General features: G+C 40.0%; 1 protein-coding gene across 1 annotated transcript in view; it reads left to right on the plus strand.

Annotated features, from left to right (window-relative positions):
- Positions 1 to 8,811: 8,811 nt before the first annotated feature.
- The window catches only part of TKT (transketolase), a 28,226-nt gene continuing 16,158 nt past the window's right edge, over positions 8,812 to 20,879 (plus strand). The window contains exons 1-6 of the mRNA XM_056334990.1: positions 8,812 to 9,105; positions 14,148 to 14,265; positions 15,810 to 15,923; positions 16,597 to 16,694; positions 18,365 to 18,556; positions 19,379 to 19,497. Coding sequence (XP_056190965.1) covers positions 8,999 to 9,105; positions 14,148 to 14,265; positions 15,810 to 15,923; positions 16,597 to 16,694; positions 18,365 to 18,556; positions 19,379 to 19,497 — 748 coding nt within the window. The 5' untranslated portion in view covers positions 8,812 to 8,998. The remainder of the gene's footprint in view (positions 9,106 to 14,147; positions 14,266 to 15,809; positions 15,924 to 16,596; positions 16,695 to 18,364; positions 18,557 to 19,378; positions 19,498 to 20,879) is intronic.

Below are 20,879 nucleotides of genomic sequence, written 5' to 3' on the forward strand. Positions count from 1 at the left end.
TGTTTCAGCACCTCCTAAAATCTTCCAATGTTTCCTTTTATTTCTAGAGCTCTAGCAGGTGCTAGAAGGGTAAGTTCCTATTTTATTTAGGGTTAATATTTTCCAGAGAAGAAACTCCCAACTCCTTACTTCATACTGGCGGCAAAATTGCATTTGTTCACTAAAGAAAACACAGCGTGCCTGCTTGAAGGACAGTTGAGAATATCATCTATCACTTTTAACAGTTTCTGGCTAACCTCTGTATTGCTGTAAGTAGGCTTGCATTTTGAATTTGATAAACAGACCAATTTCCTTTCACGTTAAGAAATGCAGCTGCAAGGTCACTGTTTTGTAAGCGCAGCCGTAACTGCTGTTAGGGCCTTATCACTTCTTTTTATGGTATCCCCTCTCATCTGTCTAGATGTGGCATTTGATACTCAATCCAGTGTTGGTCTTTGATCATAGGTGTTGGAAACTGCAGTTTTTGTCTTGCCATATCTGGTGTCATGCAACTTGATTGTGATTTACTTTCACAAAGTAAAATAGGGAAGCTGATGAGGAGGGAAAACCATATCAGAAGTTCTGTTGGAATAATCTTTAAATTAAAATCCTTATGCCAAAGTCCCTTAATCTTAGCTAGATGCTTATTCCCATTCTAACTACCCATAGGAGATAAGCCTTGCAAGGCATACCAGGCATCAGGAGAGGCCACAGAAGAATGAATGGTGCTTGCTGCTGTAGTAGTTAATATTTAACTGGCTCCTGTACTGTATATGAAAGCAGATTATTCTAATAGAAAACTACCACACAAAACAAGTACAGAAGTCATGGATTTACTGTAAGATAACTGAGAAAAAGTGGAAATGGCTAAGGCCTAGAATCTAACTTTCAATTCTATGTTAGATACGTTGCCTGTTTGGTCAATACTGAGGAAGCATTTTTTCTTTGTTGGTGCTGTTAACCTTTTTGTCTTCTCTGGATTCAGGTATTCCTGGTTACTGTTATGCCTATGAAGTGCTTTCCTTTGGTTTAGAAATAAGATAATAAGTCAGATTTACTATGTATAGCTGCAGCTAAACTAGGCCCTGTCCAAAAAATTTAGGTAGGCCAAAATCCTTTTGGCTTTTCCTCACTTGCTACTGTGTGCTCTACAGTTGTATTTCCTGAGAGTGCGTGACAGCATAAAGTCAGTCCCTACTACAGTGGTGATACAGTTCTAGGTAGAATCAAGGAGTAAGCCTTAGGCTTCCAAAAACTCATCCACTAAAACTCAAATTTTATTTACAGGCTTGCAGAATTAAATAACATAACTGGCTTTTTAAACAAAGCTGTAGCTTGTGTTCATGGGCAGAATTAAAGTCGGTGGACTCATGTATTTGGTAAGGATTCAACGGTACTTCGTCCTTGATATACAAGATACTTGGGGTGTTAACAGTAGAGGATAAGAAACCTGTCATTCATACAACTGTTCTTTGTTTATGAACAGAATGCAGTCAAATCACTAAATACAGGCTTTGGTATAGCTGAGGTAAATTTCTTTGTTTAGTGACCTAATCTGAAATTCAAAAGGTTAAAAATTGTGTGTTAAACAATTCTGGAATTTATTTTCAGTGCCTAATAGCAGAAATTTTTTTCTCCTATTTTCACACAACTTCAAGTGTGATCGGCATTTTTATTTCTTCCAGATTTTATGACTGAGGGATTTACTTTTGAACTGACCTACTAATTTAGGAGGGTTAAACTTAAGCGATAGATCTGTAACAGAAATATGGCCGTTAACTGTAAAGCTTGTCCTTGTCAGTTATGCAACACTTTTTCACTTCTTAGAACCCTTCTTCTTAGGAGATTCCTAATTAGGTTCATAATTGGGCATTGGAGAAAGAGGGCAGTGAAAAGTATTATTATCAGTTGCTGCATGTTTGAAATAGCACTCGCAATAAAATGAAAGGGAAAGGACCAATGAATAGAAGATTCCTGAGAAGTGAACAAGGGAAGGAATAGCAAAAGAGTGTAAGTAAATGTGAAAAGGAATATTGTAGAGACACAAGTACAGCCTGTGGAAGTATTTCCTGAAGCACGGAAGAATTCAAGTTACAGTTTTGTTTCTGTACTGGTGTATGTCATCTTCAGGTATTCCCAAAGCTCAAATGCAGTTTGCCTGTAAGAATCCAGAATATTTCAGGGTGAATTCAGAAATAGACTGGTTAGGCATGATTTCCCTGCTCTAATTCTTGAGGTAGCAATACATAATTTACCAGGTCTGCTATGGGGTTTTTTTTAACTTCCAGTTATGAAGCAGCATAATGAAATTCATAGCAGTATGGAGTTGTTATCTTTGCTTGATGGCCTCAAATTAAAGCTTAAAATCTGCTACATGGAACAAGGCTGCTCATACCTAGTTGCCCTTTATCTTTCATTTTAAGTAGACCTTTAAAAATATTTCTACCGTAATCCATTCTTTACAATTCAGGAAGGTCTCCATTTTACAAAGTCAGTCTTGGGAAATACAACCACAAAAGAATAAGCTTTCTTTGTACACTGGCTGAAATGAAAGCACTTGCCCTTGGGCCTTACTTGAAAATGTGCAGGTATGTGATGTAAATGCACAAGTGGTGTTTCTTTTCTCCTCATAAGTAAGTCAAGAAGCTTTAAATGTATCTAGAGCAAAGATCTCCTGTCTCCTATATGCAAAACTATGTGGTCTTAATTCTTAATTTAGAGAGTGTACGGCTTGCACATCCTGCTTTACTACTTGTGGTTCGTAAGAGGGATGGGAAAGGCTTAGCAGGTTATCCATCTGACTTTCTGATGTAGAGTTGAGTCTTATGCATAATACCAAGTGCCTTCTCTAGTTTACCTTTTAAGCAGCAAATAAATTAACTTACATTCTCTGGGGGCACAGTTCTCCCATGTAACAAAATTGCTGTAAAGCAAGCTTCTGCCATCTTAAACTCACCACAAGAATTGAGATACAAGGCTGAAATTAAAGCCTACAGGATTCAGGATGTGTACAGCATCTGTTGTGGTTTACAGCAAGCCCTGCTCCTGGTGTAATCCTCAAGATGGAAGATACAGGGCACCCATCTCATTAGGAGGGATCTCTGCTTTCCAATGATTGAATAGGAAAATCCTGCCACAACAGAAGCCCTTACAGAAAACCCAAAGGCTTGGTTAGAAGAAACACATGCAGTACTTCTAGTAAGGGATTGAAAATAAACATATACTAGTATTCTGCAGATCTGAGGATAGCCATCTGAAGGAAACTGCTAAGAGATGTATGGGAAAGTAATGTAGGTTGCATACTATATAGTGTCTGAGCCTGGGCCCGTGATGTAATTCTATCTGCAACTTCATTTTAGATTAAAATAGACAGCTTGATCTTACTACTCTGCATCTACCTGTTTCCATGCAGTACATTATTATATATTTCATAAATTATCATTATTCCTGCAATCCTTGACGCTATGTTGCACAGAAATTGGAGATTTTGTTAATTTTTTTCAATTTAAATTCATTAGCAGGTAAATAATGTTATTACTGAAGACTAGCTGAACAACCTGTCCATGCATAACTGAAGTCACTGTATTTTTGCACATGTGGAAGGATTTACTGGTGATGTGTAATGGTCTGCATAATTAGAGAATGCTTTGGCATAAATCCATCTCATCCATTCCTGAACAGTTCCCTTCTTGAAGGGCTTCTAATGCAGTTCTTTCAAAGTGCAAGGATAGTCAAGCCTGTCATGTTGCAAGAGGACAAGCTGAAGAAAATTTCCTTCAGCTTCTTTATTTCCATACACGTTACAGCACAAATAAATTCTGTTTCATTTGGTCATTATAGCTGTCTCTCCTACCTTCTTTCTAAATTCACACAGCTGATGAAAGCATTGCTGTTTGAGAGATTTCTCTTGGCATAAGTTACTGATGATAACTTTATTATCATTTTAATTTTACCAAATTCAGTTATTTGAATACAGACTGACATTTAAACAGAGTCTAAAGTGACTGATAACTTCCCAGCTTATTTGAAGTGTAGTGTTATGGAAGCTGGATTACTAAGAACCAAATAGAGGAAGCAAACGTGATGAAGTGACCGTGGAACATTTATGTATTCAGTAGGTCTTTCAAGCATAGGTCCAGGTAATGCCTCAAAGTCCTATTACATGAGTATTTCCTATTTATGTTAACAGATAATGTGAAGAGATTGCAACAAGAGAAACTTCAATTTATAAATTTACAAAAAATTTGTAAATAATGCTAATTAGCAATTGAGGGTATTTGGATTAGTTTAGTTTAACCAAATATTGCTGTATTGATGTTACAAACTTCAATGTAAATGTTGTGATTTTGTTGCATTGCTAGCAGAAATACTTCCCTAAATATCATCAAACAGCAGAGCAATTACCAAAACCAGTCATGGTGAATCCCTTTTAACTGTGTAAGACATGCAATTATTTGATTTTTCTCTAATAGGCTACATGTTAGAGATTAAAAATCTTTTTTGTATAAAACTTGTCTCGCATTATTTGGCCTCTTTGGTTTATGTGAGCATTTTTCATGTAGCATAAAATTGTCATAATATTTGGAAACTTTGCAAATTTTGGTTTGTTTTCCACTCTTACTAAATGAGATTTTATTTAGAAGCAATATAAAAATTACTATGATTTTAAAATTATTTTTATCCAACATTTGGCTGCCTGTAGCTAAAAAAGTCTGTTCTGTTATCAAGCTTTCCATAAACATTTTTCTTTTTGTAGATCACTGTGTCAGCTGTATCTGAGGAGAAGGTTATAGTTGAGTTGAACTATGAATATGTTTGTATGTATATTTTTTTCTTCTATCTTGCTTTTATGGACTTCAAAGGTGAATTGATTTCCCTGTCTGGATATTTCTGGATCAGGTGCTGCATGAGAACCTTGCATTTTCCAGGTTGCTGGTTATAGCTGGCTGTAGCCTGTGTAGCAGAGACAACTGCTGTTCTATGGAAACTAAAGGATGTTTAAAGTGGTTTTCATGCTCCAATGGGAACTGCAGAGCTGATCATCATTTCACAGCCTGCTGAATATTCTTTTCACAGGGTGTTTACTTGAGTGTGCACTTGTGCTTAACTAAAACCACTTGCTAGCGCTGACAAAAGAACAGAATTTGAGTAAGATGTGACAGTATGGACTGAATCTCTGGATTCAGCACCAGATATGTTCTGAGAATATACTGCATTCCCGAACACCAGACTACAATGACTGGAATTCCACTGCTTAACTTGTCTTTTTTAAGGTACCCTGCAAATGAAATGAAAACCCTGTTTTCATGAACCCTGTACAATGTTCAGGACCAGCAGGGTTACAATCCACACCAGCAGCAACTGGCACATTGCAGTTCAGTTTGGAATCCGTACAGTACTTAACTGATTCAATTGCACAGCCCATTGGTCTCTTTCCGTGCCTCCACTCATTTTCTTTGCTCACTGATGTTTGAATTTTGTAGGTGATGAGCTACCTAACCACGTGGTGTTCTTACTAGACTTTGATTTTGGAGTTTCTTCTGAGAACAGTTTTTAAGGCAAAATTGGGCACGTAGCTCAGTGGTAGCTAAATGCCCTGAATCTCAGCAGCACTGAGTGCATGCAGTTCTTGCTCTGGTAAACAGGGTTGCATGTACTTATGTCAGCAATGCATTTTTGCAGTATCTCAGCAAATGACAGCCATAGCTCAGCTTCCATGCTTCTACAGCACATAATGCCCTGACTAAAATCTGTGGAGGAGGGGATGGAAAAATCCAGTTGTCCTCTGTGTATGTTTTTAAGACGCTATTTAGTCTAGTGGTTAATACTGAAGCTAATGAGATGTGATTGTATATACTGAAGCAAGACTGTCCATATATTTGCATCCTTGTTTTACTCATACTGTACGTGGTTTCAGAGGCAAATACCAAGAATAAGGAAGAAATGTTGACTGTTGTACACAGCGTATACTGTGACTTTATTGCTTTACAGTCCATCACACTTGGTCAAAATTGCAGAAATAACATGCCACTTCAGTTGATCAAAGCGGAGGGACTGACACAAGGTGGAATTTCATCTTGTGTATGCTTGAGCTGCTGTTTTAACAACACAATACCATAAATAAGCACTCAGTGATGCAGCATAAGGATTCAGGGAAAGGAGGATGAGTTGCTGGCAGTACTCTCTCAATGACATTATCTAATCTAAGTCTATCTTAAAACCTTTCTACCATCCAAATAACAATGGAGGAAACAAAGTAGGTTGTGAGCCATAGTAATACTGGTCTTATCCAGATCGTCCCCCTTATTTTCTTACAGGAGGGAAATAAGAAAGCACTGTGTCTCCAACCTGAGAAAGCAGTTGATAAGATTGCTATTGCTACACTTGGGACATGGTTTGTTAGGGAGCCATCCTTACAATGAAGGTTAAAGGGTGAATCTTCATTGTAAGAAGACTTGATCACAGGCCTTACTCTTCAGCCAAAGAATGAAAACAGCCTGGACCATTAAAGCCAAAATTAAGGCTATGATCTAGTCAAGTGTACATTTAAAATAATTGTGAGGAAAAACAAAGGAGGTTGACTAAGGAGCAAGAAGTGACTGAACTCTATTTTAGTTGACTTATCTCAATTTGCCACTACCCATGATGTATGCAGAGAGAAACAGTAACAGCTTGGCAATGCTTACATCTTAATTGCACCGTATATATAAAAATCATGGAGTAAATGACTCTATTAGAAGCAAAAACTTAGCGTAGAAATTACTCGATTGTTCTCATGATACCTGCTCCCATTATGATTTTTCTAGTGTGTTTATAGATACTGCTAGCCATCCAGAAAGATGAAGTACTCTTATCTCTAAAATAAGGTTTTTGTTTCCTGATGCAAATGTATTTTCAAAGTTTTTGGAAACATATTGTCTGCAGATGAAATGGCAAGGGCATACAGGCATGTTTTCTTAATGTAACATCAGTTAACGCTAAATACTGTGGAGTTTGGCATCATAGCCATTATTCCACTTATGCTTGGTCTCAGTTGAAGAATTTACTTTATGAATTTATTTTATGCATCTCTTCTAAACCATAAATTAGGGTAGACCAAGGTGTCCTGCCTAATATTATTCAACTGATGCGAAGTTATCCATGTCACTGCACGTCAACTGTCTAAAGAACAGTGTTTAAACAGCAGTGCCATTAATTTCCCCAGCACTGTTAATCAGTAAGCACGTAGTAGAGCTCAGGCTAACAAATGCTTCTGTGCTAGTAACATGGTTCTGTGGCTTCATCTACATCAGCAGGTAGGGCTTCCAGTATAGCAGGTCTACAGAGCACATGAGACAGTGCTGAAAACTCAACATCCACGCTGTGTGTGTGTTTGAATTGTTCTCCAGACTAGCTCTTGTCTGTCCTGTCGGACTAAATACTTATTAATGGCTGGGGCATATTAGCTACTTTCTCAGACTTACTTTCTTCCGCCTCATCTTCATTTGAAAGGAATCCAGTTCATGAGCTTGAGAGCTGAGGACTTTTAAATAGAATATAGATCATAGCATAGCAAATGGCAGATGCAACAACTAACCTTTGTATCTCTAAAATGAACTCTGCACTTTGCTACTGCCAGGTTTGGTTGGTTGGCTCTGTTTTTTCCTTCTTCCTGACATACAGCCTATTTCCAGTCTAGTTTTTCTTCTGAGGTTGTTTTTTTTATTAAAAGGATTTGTGAAAAGACAACTGATGTAGCAGTTTTAGAAAACAGTTAAGCTAAGAGAATGGTGTCTGCTTTTATTTCTTCGAAGAAACTAGTTAGTTTATGGAGAAAGTTGTATCTTACCTTGCTAAGAGTTTCACATGTTACTTTTTAGCTGCGATTTGCCAAGCAAGCATGGATCCATGCTCTGTAAATAGAGGTGGCTGCCTTTGTTTCTGAAACCCAGTCTTCAGTCTGGAAGACAAAGGTGTCACTAGTGTCTTCTGAAATTAGATGATGATAGCCCTAGTTCACTAGATATAAGAGTTTACATGTAAAAGAGATTTTAAAATACCAGTATTTTCTAAAATCATATAATGGAGCTTTCAGGACAAACTGCCAGTGGACAGAACACTGAAGTACAAGGGAGAGTGCAGTGCAGGAATACCAGGTTTCATGAGCAAGATGCCAATTATTTGATTTTGGGTTTGTTATTGTTGTCTGTTTAAACTTTTTTTTGTTCACATCGTGACTTCTAGTGCTGCTTGAGCTTTCTAGAACAAATAGGAAATATTTAACTTGCTTTAATGTCAGTTCAGAATTGCTAGAGAAAATATATTTCCTGATTAATGGCTGGTGAAATCAGTCTTCTACACGCTAGCCTCTGTATTTGTCAAATTTCTAAACTTGCATTATAGAAATATGCATTATTTCTTGAAAGGAAGCCACACCAGGTCATTCTGTTACTATTTCTCCAAAGAAACAAGGTGCCTGTTAAGAGGCACCGCGCACAGTGACATCGTTACAGACGGGGACAGGCTGGAGGTGGGCACCCGCTGAGACCGCTTCATCGCGCTTCAGGGCTTGAAGGGCGGGAAAACGGGAGTTCGCCCCTTCCCCTCAGCCCGGCGGCTTCCAGCCCCCCCGGCCCCAGGCCGCCCCCGCTCACCGCGCTCGGCTGCTGGGGCTGCCGCGCCGCCTCCCTCACGCCGGCTGCCGGCCGGGGGAGGGAAATGGCGCCAAGACCGCCGGCGCGCGGCAGCCCCGAGACGCCTCCTGGCGCCGGCAGGGGGAGCCGGCGGCCCCGCCAGGCCGCGCCGCGCTGGCCCCCGGCCCCGCCCCGCCCCAACTCCCGGCGGCGGCGGCGGCGGCGGCGTGGGCAGGCCGGGCGCAGGCGGGAGGAGGGGCGCCCGCCCGCCCGCTCTCTCCGCCCCCGCCGCACGGCCCGGCTGAGGCGCGCTGCCCACAGACCTCGCGGAGCGCCGCCGTCCGTGCCCAGCCCCGGGTGCTGCCGCCCTAGCCCCGCTGCCGCCGCGGCCCTCCTGTTTCGCACACATGGAAGACTACCACAAGCCTGACCAGCAGACGCTGCAGGCCCTGAAGGACACGGCCAACCGGCTCCGCATCAGCTCCATCAAAGCCACGACCGCGGCCGGCTCCGGGTGAGTGAGGCGGTGGGCTGCGCCGCGGCCGCGCACCGGCGCCGCCGTGCGCCCGCCCCTCCGGCCAGCCGCGCGCCCGCACCCCGCATCTGTTGGGCGGCGGGGCCGAGGCGCGGTGGCGCTGGGAGGGGTAGGGCCGGGCCGCCCCGTTACTGGCTGCCCGGGGGCACACCGGCGGCTCCCGAAGGCAGAGCACCCCCCCCGCCGCAGCCATGTGCGGGACCCCGAGCGGGCGGCGGTGCCGGGGCCCGCCCGTGTCCCCCGCGGCTGTGCCCGGGGGCTGAGGCGGCCGCGGGGCGGGACGTGCGGCCGCGGGGATGGGGAGTCCGGGCGGGGAGGGGACACCGCAGCGGTCACGGCCGCATCCCCGGGACACCCCCCCCCCCCCCCCCGCCCGGCACGTCGGGGGCTCGGGGTGAGGCCGAGCGATGTGCAGGTGCTCCGTCGGGAAATGGCGGCCGCGGGCGAGGTGCGGGGCTCCCGCGGCCCGGCCCGGCCCAGCCCAGCCCAGCCCGGGGGCTGCAGCCTTCTGGCCGGCCCGGCGGGTGTTGTGACTGCGGAGAGCGGCCGGGAATGCTAAGTTGATGCAGGACTGAGAACCAAAGAATTTGTGCCCGAGGCGCAAGCCGTTTCTTTTTCATTTCGTGCCCGTCAGTTGGAACTAATTCTGCACAGAATTTCAAGTGAGCCCAAGCGGGATTATCTGTGAAATGCCCGCGGTCTCAAATGGGCAGTTTATTCAGGCCTCTGGACAGGATTTAGCGTAGGCTCTGATGTGTGCAGATTCCAGGGTTATCCTTCCTTTGATCGTGCTTTACCTATGGAAAAAAATCTCTGCAGACAATCCACTTTTATTCACGTAAAATTAAAGCTATTTTTTCTGCTTGTATAATGTATTTCTGTGTTTCCATAGAGTACTGCCTTTTTTTTCTTTCTTTTTTTTTTTTTTAATACCCATCTTGTTTCAATTTCCTCCTTTGGACCTCTTTGAAACTGGCCATGGTTTTCAAAAAAAAAATCAACCGAACAAACCAACCTTGAAGGAATCCTTTGGATGCTGGGGTTTGTGTGGAGAAGAGTGGTGTGTAAAATATTTTAAAGCTGCTTCTCTGACTTGCCTTAGGCTTTCCACGCTGTGTCTGGCATGGGCTGCCTCACATGGCTCTTTCTCAAAGCATACAGAAACTGAACTTTACTCATACCTTTTGCATACAGCAAATGAAAATGCTGCCTTGGTTCTTCCTGTAAAATGGAGCGTTGGGACACAGGGAATTTCTCAGCTAGCCATAGGAGTGGTTTTTACAAAGCCATGGCTTGTTTGGTCCAGTCTGGAGAGCGAAGTACAGGTTACCTAACAACTGCTCTTTTAATTCTTCATCTGTTTCAAAGCCATAATATACAGGCAGTATTACACAAGCCAAGCCTGTGTGAAATTGTAAGAAAAATTGTGCTAAACCTTCTTAGCAGAGCTTGATCTTCGGTCTTGAGCTTCTAGGGTGCATTTTAAGCAGGGCACACAGATGTATAGTATTGGTTGTTTTATCTACAGATAAAACTATGTCTCTGTTTTGTCTGATGTGCTGTTAAAGAGCAAGGATCTTGCTGCAGCCTTTGCTTATTTTCTGTGGTCCATGAAGTTCAATAGTAAAGTCATTCTCCCCATGCCGATGAAGAAACAGTAAAAACAGTTTTACTCAAGCTTTTTATTCCTGGCTCATCTGTGCTACAATACTGAGTACTTCTTGCACAAAGGTGTTTCATTAATCACTCCAGCTTAACCTAGCACTAGAGTTGTGTAGTCTGAAATTATTACACAACATGATAATGAGCAGATTATGAAAGATGCGCTCTGGAGGGAAGATTCTGTTGAGAAGCCATACATTTTCTTTCTTAATAAGATTCGGTTGCTAAGATGATGTTGTAGTAATGTGCCTAAAAGAAAAAGACGTTCACAGTCTTTCGCGGTGTTAGGCAAATCACATACATTTCTAACACAGCTACGCTTTATGAATGTGTTTTCCAAAGCCTGAATGAGACAGTAAGCTTTGCCTGAATTGCTGGTATCCACCAAGAATGTAGAAGGATGTTTGAATGCAAGTTAAATTTAAATAGAAGCTTACAGTTAGTTAAAAAATTTGTCATGCTTGCACTGATGTTAAGGAAATTTGGGGTTGTTAAAGGTGTAGTATGTAAAACTGAAGGAAATACTTGCAATAAAAGCACTTCAGACAAAAGAGGACCTGCCAGCTACTTTCAATGAAGTAATTTCTGTAAACTTGCATATATTGCAACACAAGTGGTTTCATGACAGATCTGATACATCAGTTCTTGCAGTCTTTACTTGTACTAACTTTTGTTGAAGAAAGCTACGGCCTTTTTCTGGACAAGAGCTAAAAGAGCAGGCAGTCTGATCCTCGATGCTCAAACATATCGCTTTGAGTACTTTACCAGCTGTAGTGGAAAAATTCAGTGAATTGGAACAAGATTTTGTGCTTAAAATGCCTTAGGGGAGGGAAAAAAAAGTTAGTTGTCAAGATTGAACATACTTGCTTTTGGACGTGGAAGAAGTTTTTCTTCTAGATAAGTAGTGCAGACGTTTTAATCAAAACTGGTAGTCTGTTTTGTAGCTAATGATAAATTTCTGCAGTTTTGAAACAGTGCCAGGCTTCCTAGAATTAGATGGTTAAATTCTTAAAAGTGGAACTTGCAAGAGTTTCTTAAGAGGCAGTTTCATAACGTGTGGTATGATCACATTTTGCACATTTTTGTTTTCCTTCAATTTTTTTAGCTCTTTTCTTTCATTCAGTATTCCATTTTAACATTTCACCACTATTCTTTTTAGCTGAAATGTGTAGATATGTGTAGATGGAGCTAACATAAAATGATGCAGAGTAGTTAAAAGAAAACTCTTAACTACATTGGAGTAATTATTTTACTCTTGATTTGTGTGGATCCAGGGTTAGAGTATTCTAATATACTTTGTTTTGCCTTTTCTTACTAAAAGGCTATATTTGAAGGTTAAGGCAGTTCATCGGTAGAAGCTATCTGGCAGAGAAGCATGTTAATGGACCACCACTGCAAAGTTCTAGGTTGTTTGTCAATCAGGAGCTCAGCATGGAAGATTGTGTGCAAGTAGTGGCAGTGACTTTCCTTCTACGAGTAATCCAAATACACTTTCCTAGGATTAACAAGGAATTCTTTCAACAGAACTTAATAGAAAAGTGTGAGCTGATAGAAGACCAGTAGTTGTAGCCTTAATAAGATGACTGTATTTAAAGAAAATTGTGTAGTTGATTTTTCAGTGATTTCTGGTATCTGATATGTAGTTAAATTTTGGTTATGTTAGTAGGAGATCATTCAATTAACCTGCAGTTTTAATAAAAATATTTTTTTCCCTAATTTTCAAGTAATTTATTAAATTTTTCTACCTTTTTTTTTATTTCCACATGCTACCATTTTAGGTTGTTTTAAACTTTTTTTACCAAGACCAGGAGTTCATAGAAGTATGGTTAAGTATAAAGTTAATGAAATTAAAGGAATGAAAGCTTTAAACAAGCATGTAAGGCTTATTGATTAACTCAGATTTATAAATATTTACTAATATGTTTGAACCATGGTTTAAAGCTAATTCTTTTGGTTCCCTGTGTGTGAGTACTTACAAAGGGATGGACACTAACCGTAATTGATATTTTGCTAGTGTTTTGCATGTTTTTATTCTCTTATTGCAGCACTGTTGGGGATGTTGGGAGGGAAGGTTTATTACTACCAGAAGAGAATATTTTGATTAGTTCTAGTGAAGGTGGTGTCTAATCCTAACATGCATGGTAAATGTACATGTGGGAGACGAAATGTGACACTTTCATAGTAAGTTTGTCCTGTTTTACAAGTAGGGTCAAATATTTTATAAGAGTATTGTTTTAAAGATGAAAAATAAACATTTGTAGAAGAGAAGGTGAGATGAGACTGCAGGTTATTTTCAAAGCTGGTGAAGATTTCTGTAGCCATAACCTTTTTACCGTTCATTATTCACTTTCCTATACTTCAGTAGCAACCACTGATACCAAGAATTATCCTGTTTATACCAGTAACTCTGGAAAATGCTACTTTCCACACTCAGTAAAGGTTTTTAAAGAGCCTCCTTACCCCTTTTAAGCTTTATCACAAGTGAAAAGCCAAGGCTGATATACTCAAGTGGTCAGGTGGTGCCATCCCTTCAAGATGCATAAGAACTACAGTGATTGTTATTTAAATGACAGTAATATAGATGAATAAAAGTAATTTTATGCCATTCTATTACACTTCAAACAAATTATGTACCTTGTCTTGGAATAACTCAGTATTTGCCACTTGTAAATAACCCTTTTTGTGCAAATTTATATTTGCTTGTCTAGTTTCAGTAGAAGATGAAATACAAAAATTGTACTATTTAATGCCCTCTTTAGAAATCAGAATTCTAGTTCTGTCTGTTCTAGCATAGTAGAATAAAATGGTACCTATGTTATACAATTGTAAACATTCCAGAACTTTCTGCAGAAGTTAATCTTGCATTACCAATCCCTGCCTGTGCAGTGGGGCCTGAACAAGTTATGATGCCATGCTTTTAATTCCTTCACTCAGTGCGTGGCTAAAGTACTGTGGAAGGCTGTCTTCGCTTCCTCTGCATCAGTGTGAATTTCCACTGTCAGCTAAATTAGTAGAGTATGATTTCAGGTACGGATCGTACTCCTTCCAGTGCTTCATAGTCACCGATTAGGGTGGTGTTCCTTCACATGAAGAACAGAGAGCTCTAAAAGATGTGTCCTTAAGCTGTCACCAGGGTCTATTTTTTAAGGTCCACTTCAACTAGATAAGAAGGCTTCCTTTGTCTCAAAGTACAACTGATTGGCACTGGGGTAATGGTAGATGGGATGGGTTATCAAAAACACTTTAAGAGTGTATTTTAATGCTGAGGAGTAGCAGGCTGGTAAAGTGATATTTTAAAGATGCAGTCCTGAGCAAACAATGATGAGAAGTGATAATCTTGGGTCTGTCTTGACTTGTAGCCACCCTACATCATGTTGCAGTGCAGCAGAGATTATGTCTGTGCTGTTTTTCCATACCATGAGGTACAAAGTGCAAGATCCCAGAAACGCCAGCAACGACCGGTTTGTTCTTTCAAAGGTAAAATAACTTTTACGCTATACTGTTGCAGTCTGCTGGTAAAGAGTTGTCTGTCTGTAAATTATATAGACTTGTCTTCATACTTACTTGTGCTTGCAACTACACAGAAGTCTATTGGAAATATTTGAGAGCTTGGAATTTGTCTACTTCAGAAAGACAAATAAATACTGGGTTAAGTTGTAGCATAACTCAAAAATACACACTCAGTATAATGTGTCTTGGTAAGTCTTAACTTCACTTTGTTAAATTGTTTTAATATTAAATAATAAATATATTGTCTATAAAATTTATCAAGAAATATTAACATCTGTTTTATTTTGGCATAACCGACTTTCTACTGAGTGAGTTGCGGTTAGCTTTTGTGCTCTACTTGTTAAATGCAGCCATGCTGTTACGCCTGCAGTCATGTCACAATGTGCACTAATTACTGTCAGCTTTTCAGGGAGCATTATATGAAATAGTTATGGTAGGTTAGTGAGCAATTTGCATTCCTACTGTGCCAGTATGATATTAAAGTCAATGCTACTTCTGAAACTGTTGTGGTTCAAAAAACACATAAAACCACAGTCTGGACTGGCCATTAGCGTTTCTATCCCCTTTTGCATTATGCCCTTGCAAATCACAGGGACATTTCAATCATATGACATAAAGGCAGTTGAGGGGCCTTCAGAAAACTTAATCATGTAAAAAATGGCAGATGAAGTACTCCAGTGAGGCGTTCCATCTTTGAGTCTGAGTTCCTCACGTGGTTGCTTACAGTAGTGCTGCATAGCTGATGGTGTATATCCTTGCATCGGTTATTATAACTGTTGGCACCTCTGACTGCCGTTCTGAAATAAGTGATTGGATGAGAAGCAAGGAGCTAATGCTGAGGTGGTAAAGTAACGAGAGAGTCACTTCTTCGTGTTTGCTTTGGTGCACTCTAATTAATCAGGGTTTCTGTCTGGAGTTGCTAAATGGCTTCAAATCTCTGCATGCTTTTTTGACTCCTAATGACTCCGTGGGTGAATGATGGCTACTACGTTGCAGTTGTCCACTTGGACGTGGCTGCAAGAATCTGAGTGTATAAAGCTTAAAATTTTGCCTGTTGTCACTCACTGCATCTTACCTTGAATACATATGTATTGAATGGGGTAACACTTGCTCATCCGTTTACTGGTTTAGTGAACAGTGCTCTGTTCTTGAAACTGGTACCTAAACAAATTGAATCGTTTATTTGGATACCAAAACTACTTTTTGGAATTGGACCTGCATGGCTGAGAGAGACCTTCTTGCTCTTCGGTGTTGATTTTCTCAAGGACATCCTAAATAGCCCTCCAGAGTGCTGCATTCTTTCTGTCTTAACTGTACTCAGCTGTCTGGGGTACTATAAGCAGGGGCACGGGGGACTTGGAAACAAGCGTCAATGTGAATGTTGCATGTTCGGGGCCTGCTTAGAGGACATAAGAACCTGATTCCAGGGTTTGTCAGCTTTGTAGAATTTTGTCTTGATACTAGCATATTGTGAAACCTGTGCTTTGCTTAAGATTTATGTTTCTCTCTAGGGTCATGCAGCACCAATTTTATATTCTGTTTGGGCAGAAGCTGGTTTTCTACAAGAAGCAGAATTACTGAACTTGAGGAAAATTGATTCTGTCCTAGAAGGACACCCAGTACCAGTGAGTGTTCATAACCTTTGATATAAAATGTTGTTTTCTGTAAAACAGGAAGTGTATGTATTTTGCAGCAATTTGTGTTTGCCAGCTACAGTACAGGAAAGATACAGACTTATAAGAAGGTTGATGACACTTACATTATATATAAGGCTTCACAACTGGATCAGTCTCTGTGTTTGAGCATGTAAAAATTAACTTTATAGCTGTTGTAAAGTTCCCCTACAGTCCTGTATGTCAATGTTTTTAATTTAAAAAAAAGCTTTATATAAAGTTCCAGCATGGCTTTTCTCATCGTTAAGAAGCTTTGAGGTATTTCATAAGTTTATATCCAGTTTGGTCACCTCATTGGTCTTTCCGTTCCCAGGCAGTTGTTTCAGTTGATTCTTTTTTACACAAAATCATCAGTTCTTAACAGTTGCCATCCAAGGCATAGCTGAGAAATTCCTGGGCCATAGGTATCATTGCCTTCAGAGAGCCTAGTTAGCTTGTGACATGGATCGTCAAGGTACACACATTGCAGGGAAAGGAGGAGAACAGGGCAAGATTTGGAGGGACTTGCACTATATTGTTATAGCCGACAAGCTGAATTTTGATGTATGTTGAACCATTTTCTAGCACTGGAATGTGGTTCCTCTATTTCTTAACTGTAAAATAATTGTTGCTCTTTTGTTCTCAGAGGCAAGCATTCACTGATGTGGCTACTGGATCCCTTGGTCAGGGTCTTGGTGCTGCATGTGGAATGGCATACACTGGCAAGTTCTTTGACAGAGCCAGGTAATTCCATCTTCATATTTCATGATTATAGGCATTCAATAGGAATATTCTGTGAAAAGAAATTGTATTGTTATCTCAATCAGGAAAAAAAACCCAAACCTCTTTTATTCTGGTCTCCATTCCCAAGTCTAATTTCAAATTCAGGTTTTTCATGATAGATTACTAGCCTGATAATTACAAAGTCATTGCTAGTGAAACTACCGATGGTTTAAAGATTAGCAAGAATTAGTGCATATGCATGTTCCTTTTGTAACTGACAGCATTGCAAGGTGATGTTCCTGAACAGAGAAAACAGTAAGTCGTTAGAGCAGCTTCTTAACTTCCAGAGAGTAATAGCCAGTGTGAGACTGGTATGTATCCACTCGGAAGAAAGATGCAAACTAGAGATGTGTCTGTTCAAAGTCAGATGACAAATGATGGAGAACATGTATCTAGATAAGGAACTATTATGGTCAATAATAGAGCCATTGAATCATAAAGTAGGGTTTCAAATTGTTATCAGAAAGGCACTCAACTCCATAGAGACAAAAATGACTGCTTCTGCCATTTGTTTTGTGCACAGGAAAAGTAGATGTCTGAAGGCAAATCTGTATGAGGAGGAAAAATAGCCTGATGTAGTTGATATATTTTATGTGACAGTTCTAGTACATTCGAGCATAGGCTGCCCAGTTAATGTGTCCTACACTTCACTAACTTGAAATCATTTCTGTAAAAGATGACTTGGTGATTTTAATTGAGTTTAGCAGATGCTACGTGTGGAAAAAATCTAACCAGTGCTTACATGACGGAAGAAAAAGGTGGTCTTGCATGCAATACTGGGGAGCAGCTTATGTGGAAGGAGTTCAGATTTAGCTGTAGGCAGGTGGGATTCAGATCAGAAGTCTCTTATAGCTTAATGTCTAGTAAAAAAAAATCACTAACAGCCATCTTGATTATTTTCTTTTAAAATTATTATTTGAAGGCTAATATACAGTTATTTTAAAATTTTAATACATAATGAACATTTACAAAGCTTTGTCATCCAAAAAAAAAAGAGAATGGTAATAAAAGAAAAATACAGCAGCTGAGTTCTACAGAGGTCAGGCAGTACTCCTGCTATCTGAATTTTACCTAAATACAAAGCTTCAGTATTTGGAGAAATAGTCTACAAAGTCCTATCGTGCTGGTTATCCTTTTTCCTGAATTCTGGATTTGGTTATGTAACATGTTTTAATCCATACTTGAGTTCATCCACAATTTATAGTTTCCTGAAATTAAATTATTGTTCATCCTTCCAGAGAGTATATGGTAGGAATGAGGAAGCAGACGGTAACCTTTCATGTATTGTTAGTGATCTTGCTGAGTCACAGTGACAGTGTTTAATGGGCCTGTTCATTCAAGCCTTGCAATAGGAGGCTTAAGGTCTGATTTTTTTGAGACAAAGGTTTGAAAAGGAGTACAGTATTTCTCATCTGGTTTTTTTTTTTTTTTTATGTGTAACAGCTCAAAAGTATTTTAATTTGTCTCATGTCACATACAGTTATCTGAGGTGAATGCATTCAGCAATGGGGGTTGAGTTTGGGATAGGAAAAGCAGTGAATTCTAACTGTGAATTGTTGGGGGGAGTTTGTTCTTGATTTAATTGTGTTTACACATTAATTTTATTTTACTTTATTGATTTCTTCTTGTAGCTATCGAGTGTATTGTCTGCTAGGAGATGGAGAGCTATCTGAAGGCTCTGTTTGGGAGGCAATGGCCTTTGCTGGGTTTTACAAGCTAGATAATCTTGTTGCTATATTTGATGTTAACCGTCTTGGACAAAGTGACCCTGCCCCTCTGCAGCATCATGTTGAAATTTACCAGAAACGCTGTGAAGCCTTTGGGTACGTGATTGGACAAGTTCATTCTAGTCTCTCATTTGAAACTGTATGTTTTATTTGCTTTTCAGAATTTTTCAAATGAACTTTTAGCTCTAAAGGATACCATCACCAAGAAAGATGGTCTTTCATAATGCCTGATATTGGTCGTCTTTGTTGGTACAGCAGGAAGATTTAAAGTGGCAGAATTTTTTGTTTAAAGGAAAAATAAAAGGACTGCTTACTCAGATAAATTTCTTAGAGGATCTTAAAGCAGTTTTTATCACATTAAATACAGATTTTTAACTGTGTGACCAAATGTACTGTCATAGCAAGCAGATCAGAAAAAAAGGCATGGAAACGGCTACTTGTACAAGAATTATGTATTGGCTTTCAGTTAGTTTAGAAATGTATATTTCTATGTAGATGCAGAAATCCTTGATAAAGAACTGACAGATACAATAGCAGCCATGCAAATTGTGCTGGAGCATTTTTATGTTTTAATCAGCTGTGATTGTCAATTTTTTAACTGATTTCTGGATGTCTGATTTCCTCTTGTAATTAGAAAAGGCTATTAATCTGAAGAAATGTAGGATAACTCGGTTATCTGTAGGCTGAGAATTTTGCTAGCAGTTGTTAATTCCTCTGTGAGTCATTTTGCATTATAAAAAAGGGACTGATATTTTAGTATATCAAATGAATGCTAGTTCATGTTTCTGGCATACTTTGGGTCTTTTAAAAAGACACTGCATTGGAATGAAGTTAGTATTCGTTATTGTTATTGCTAACTACCAGAGAGTGTCACATGCTAAAACCCTTTGGAAACAGTTGATCTGTTTGTGTTCTTAGCTGGCATGCTATCATCGTTGATGGACACAGTGTGGAGGAACTTTGCAAAGCCTTTGGCCAGGCCAAACATCAGCCAACAGCTATCATTGCAAAGACTTTTAAAGGCAAAGGCATATCAGGTAATAAAACATCTATTCCTTTGCATACACATATGTATATAAATAGTATGTACATAGTGCTGCAATAAAGGTGCAGTCATTAAAAAATACAGAAGTTTAACATTTCATTTGGCATCCTGTCAGCTTTTTGCCTTGATCGTACTACCACACAGTCTGAAAACTCAGTTTCACCCTATATTTTTTTCCTTTGTGGCCTTTTCTTATGGCGGATGTTAAATTGATGCTTCATAGGAAGCAGGCAAAGATGTGGCTCTCGGTTCTTCACATTATCCAGCCATGTGCGGTTCTGTGTTGACTGGGCTTTTACAGATCCCCACTTGTAGAGTAGAATTTCCTCTGCTGTCAGCTGTGCTTGAGTTGTTACTCTTTTAAAAGTCTTTTCCAGCCTGGAAGATGGCCGGGGGGTGGGGGGGGTGGCGGGGTGGGGTATTGGACCATATGGCTTTGTCTTGAAAATTGCCCTAGCAAAAGAGGGCCACCTTGTTGGCTTGCTGTTGATCCCTAGACTCACAGAGACTATGCTGAGAAGGGAGTGACTTTGTCATAAAAACTCCCTGCTCCTTGAGTTGCAAATAACTGGGTCTGCTTATTACCAGCCAGGCAGTATGCACACACAGAAAACGAGGAATTACTGCATTTACAGTTTTGACGAAGCTGCATGAGGTGTGGTACATAAGCTACCTGGTAACACTACAGGTTATTTCATATGATCTGATGTGGAAGTCACTGAGATACAGGATACAGTAATCCATAGAAATGATTTCATAGGTTAGCAGCTGTTTGAATTTTGGAGTTCATGATGCCTCTTTAAGATCCTTTTGAAGTTTTCACATGGTGTGAAACTTACCTAGTTGTCTAGGGGACAGATGTGCACCAACACATGCAATAGCATGCAGAAAGTCTTTCAAACTCTTTATACTTCCCAGCAGCATTAGTGCTAAGAAAATTATTTTGGTTCTTGCAAGTGAGATGTGTGCTAGCTACTGAGCGTTCTATGGATTACATTCTGTGTATCTATTCTGTGGATACAGTGCATATTCAGCGTGTCCAGGGTTGCCATGATTCTGTTCAGCTCCAGTTTATTAGAGGCACTCTGCTAATTTATCTTTCTGACCACATAAATATTAATAACAGGAGTGAATATCTTCATTCCTTTTCATTGAGTAAGCAAGCAAGATTCATTCTTCTTAGTGACTTACTCAGTGAAAAACAGCATATCAGCCAGAGAGGTGATTTTGCTGTTAGTGCCAGGTGCACAAAGATGAGAGTCATCACAAGCTATTAAAATAAAGCTGTAAAATGTCAGGTCTTGTTTGAATTAGCTTGCTTAACTGTTGTTCGAAATTCATCTGAGTTTGTTTAATTAGGCCCGACTATTGAAA

The sequence above is a fragment of the Falco biarmicus genome, chromosome 4, assembly GCF_023638135.1.
Source record: "Falco biarmicus isolate bFalBia1 chromosome 4, bFalBia1.pri, whole genome shotgun sequence".
Taxonomy (NCBI): Eukaryota; Metazoa; Chordata; class Aves; order Falconiformes; family Falconidae; genus Falco; species Falco biarmicus.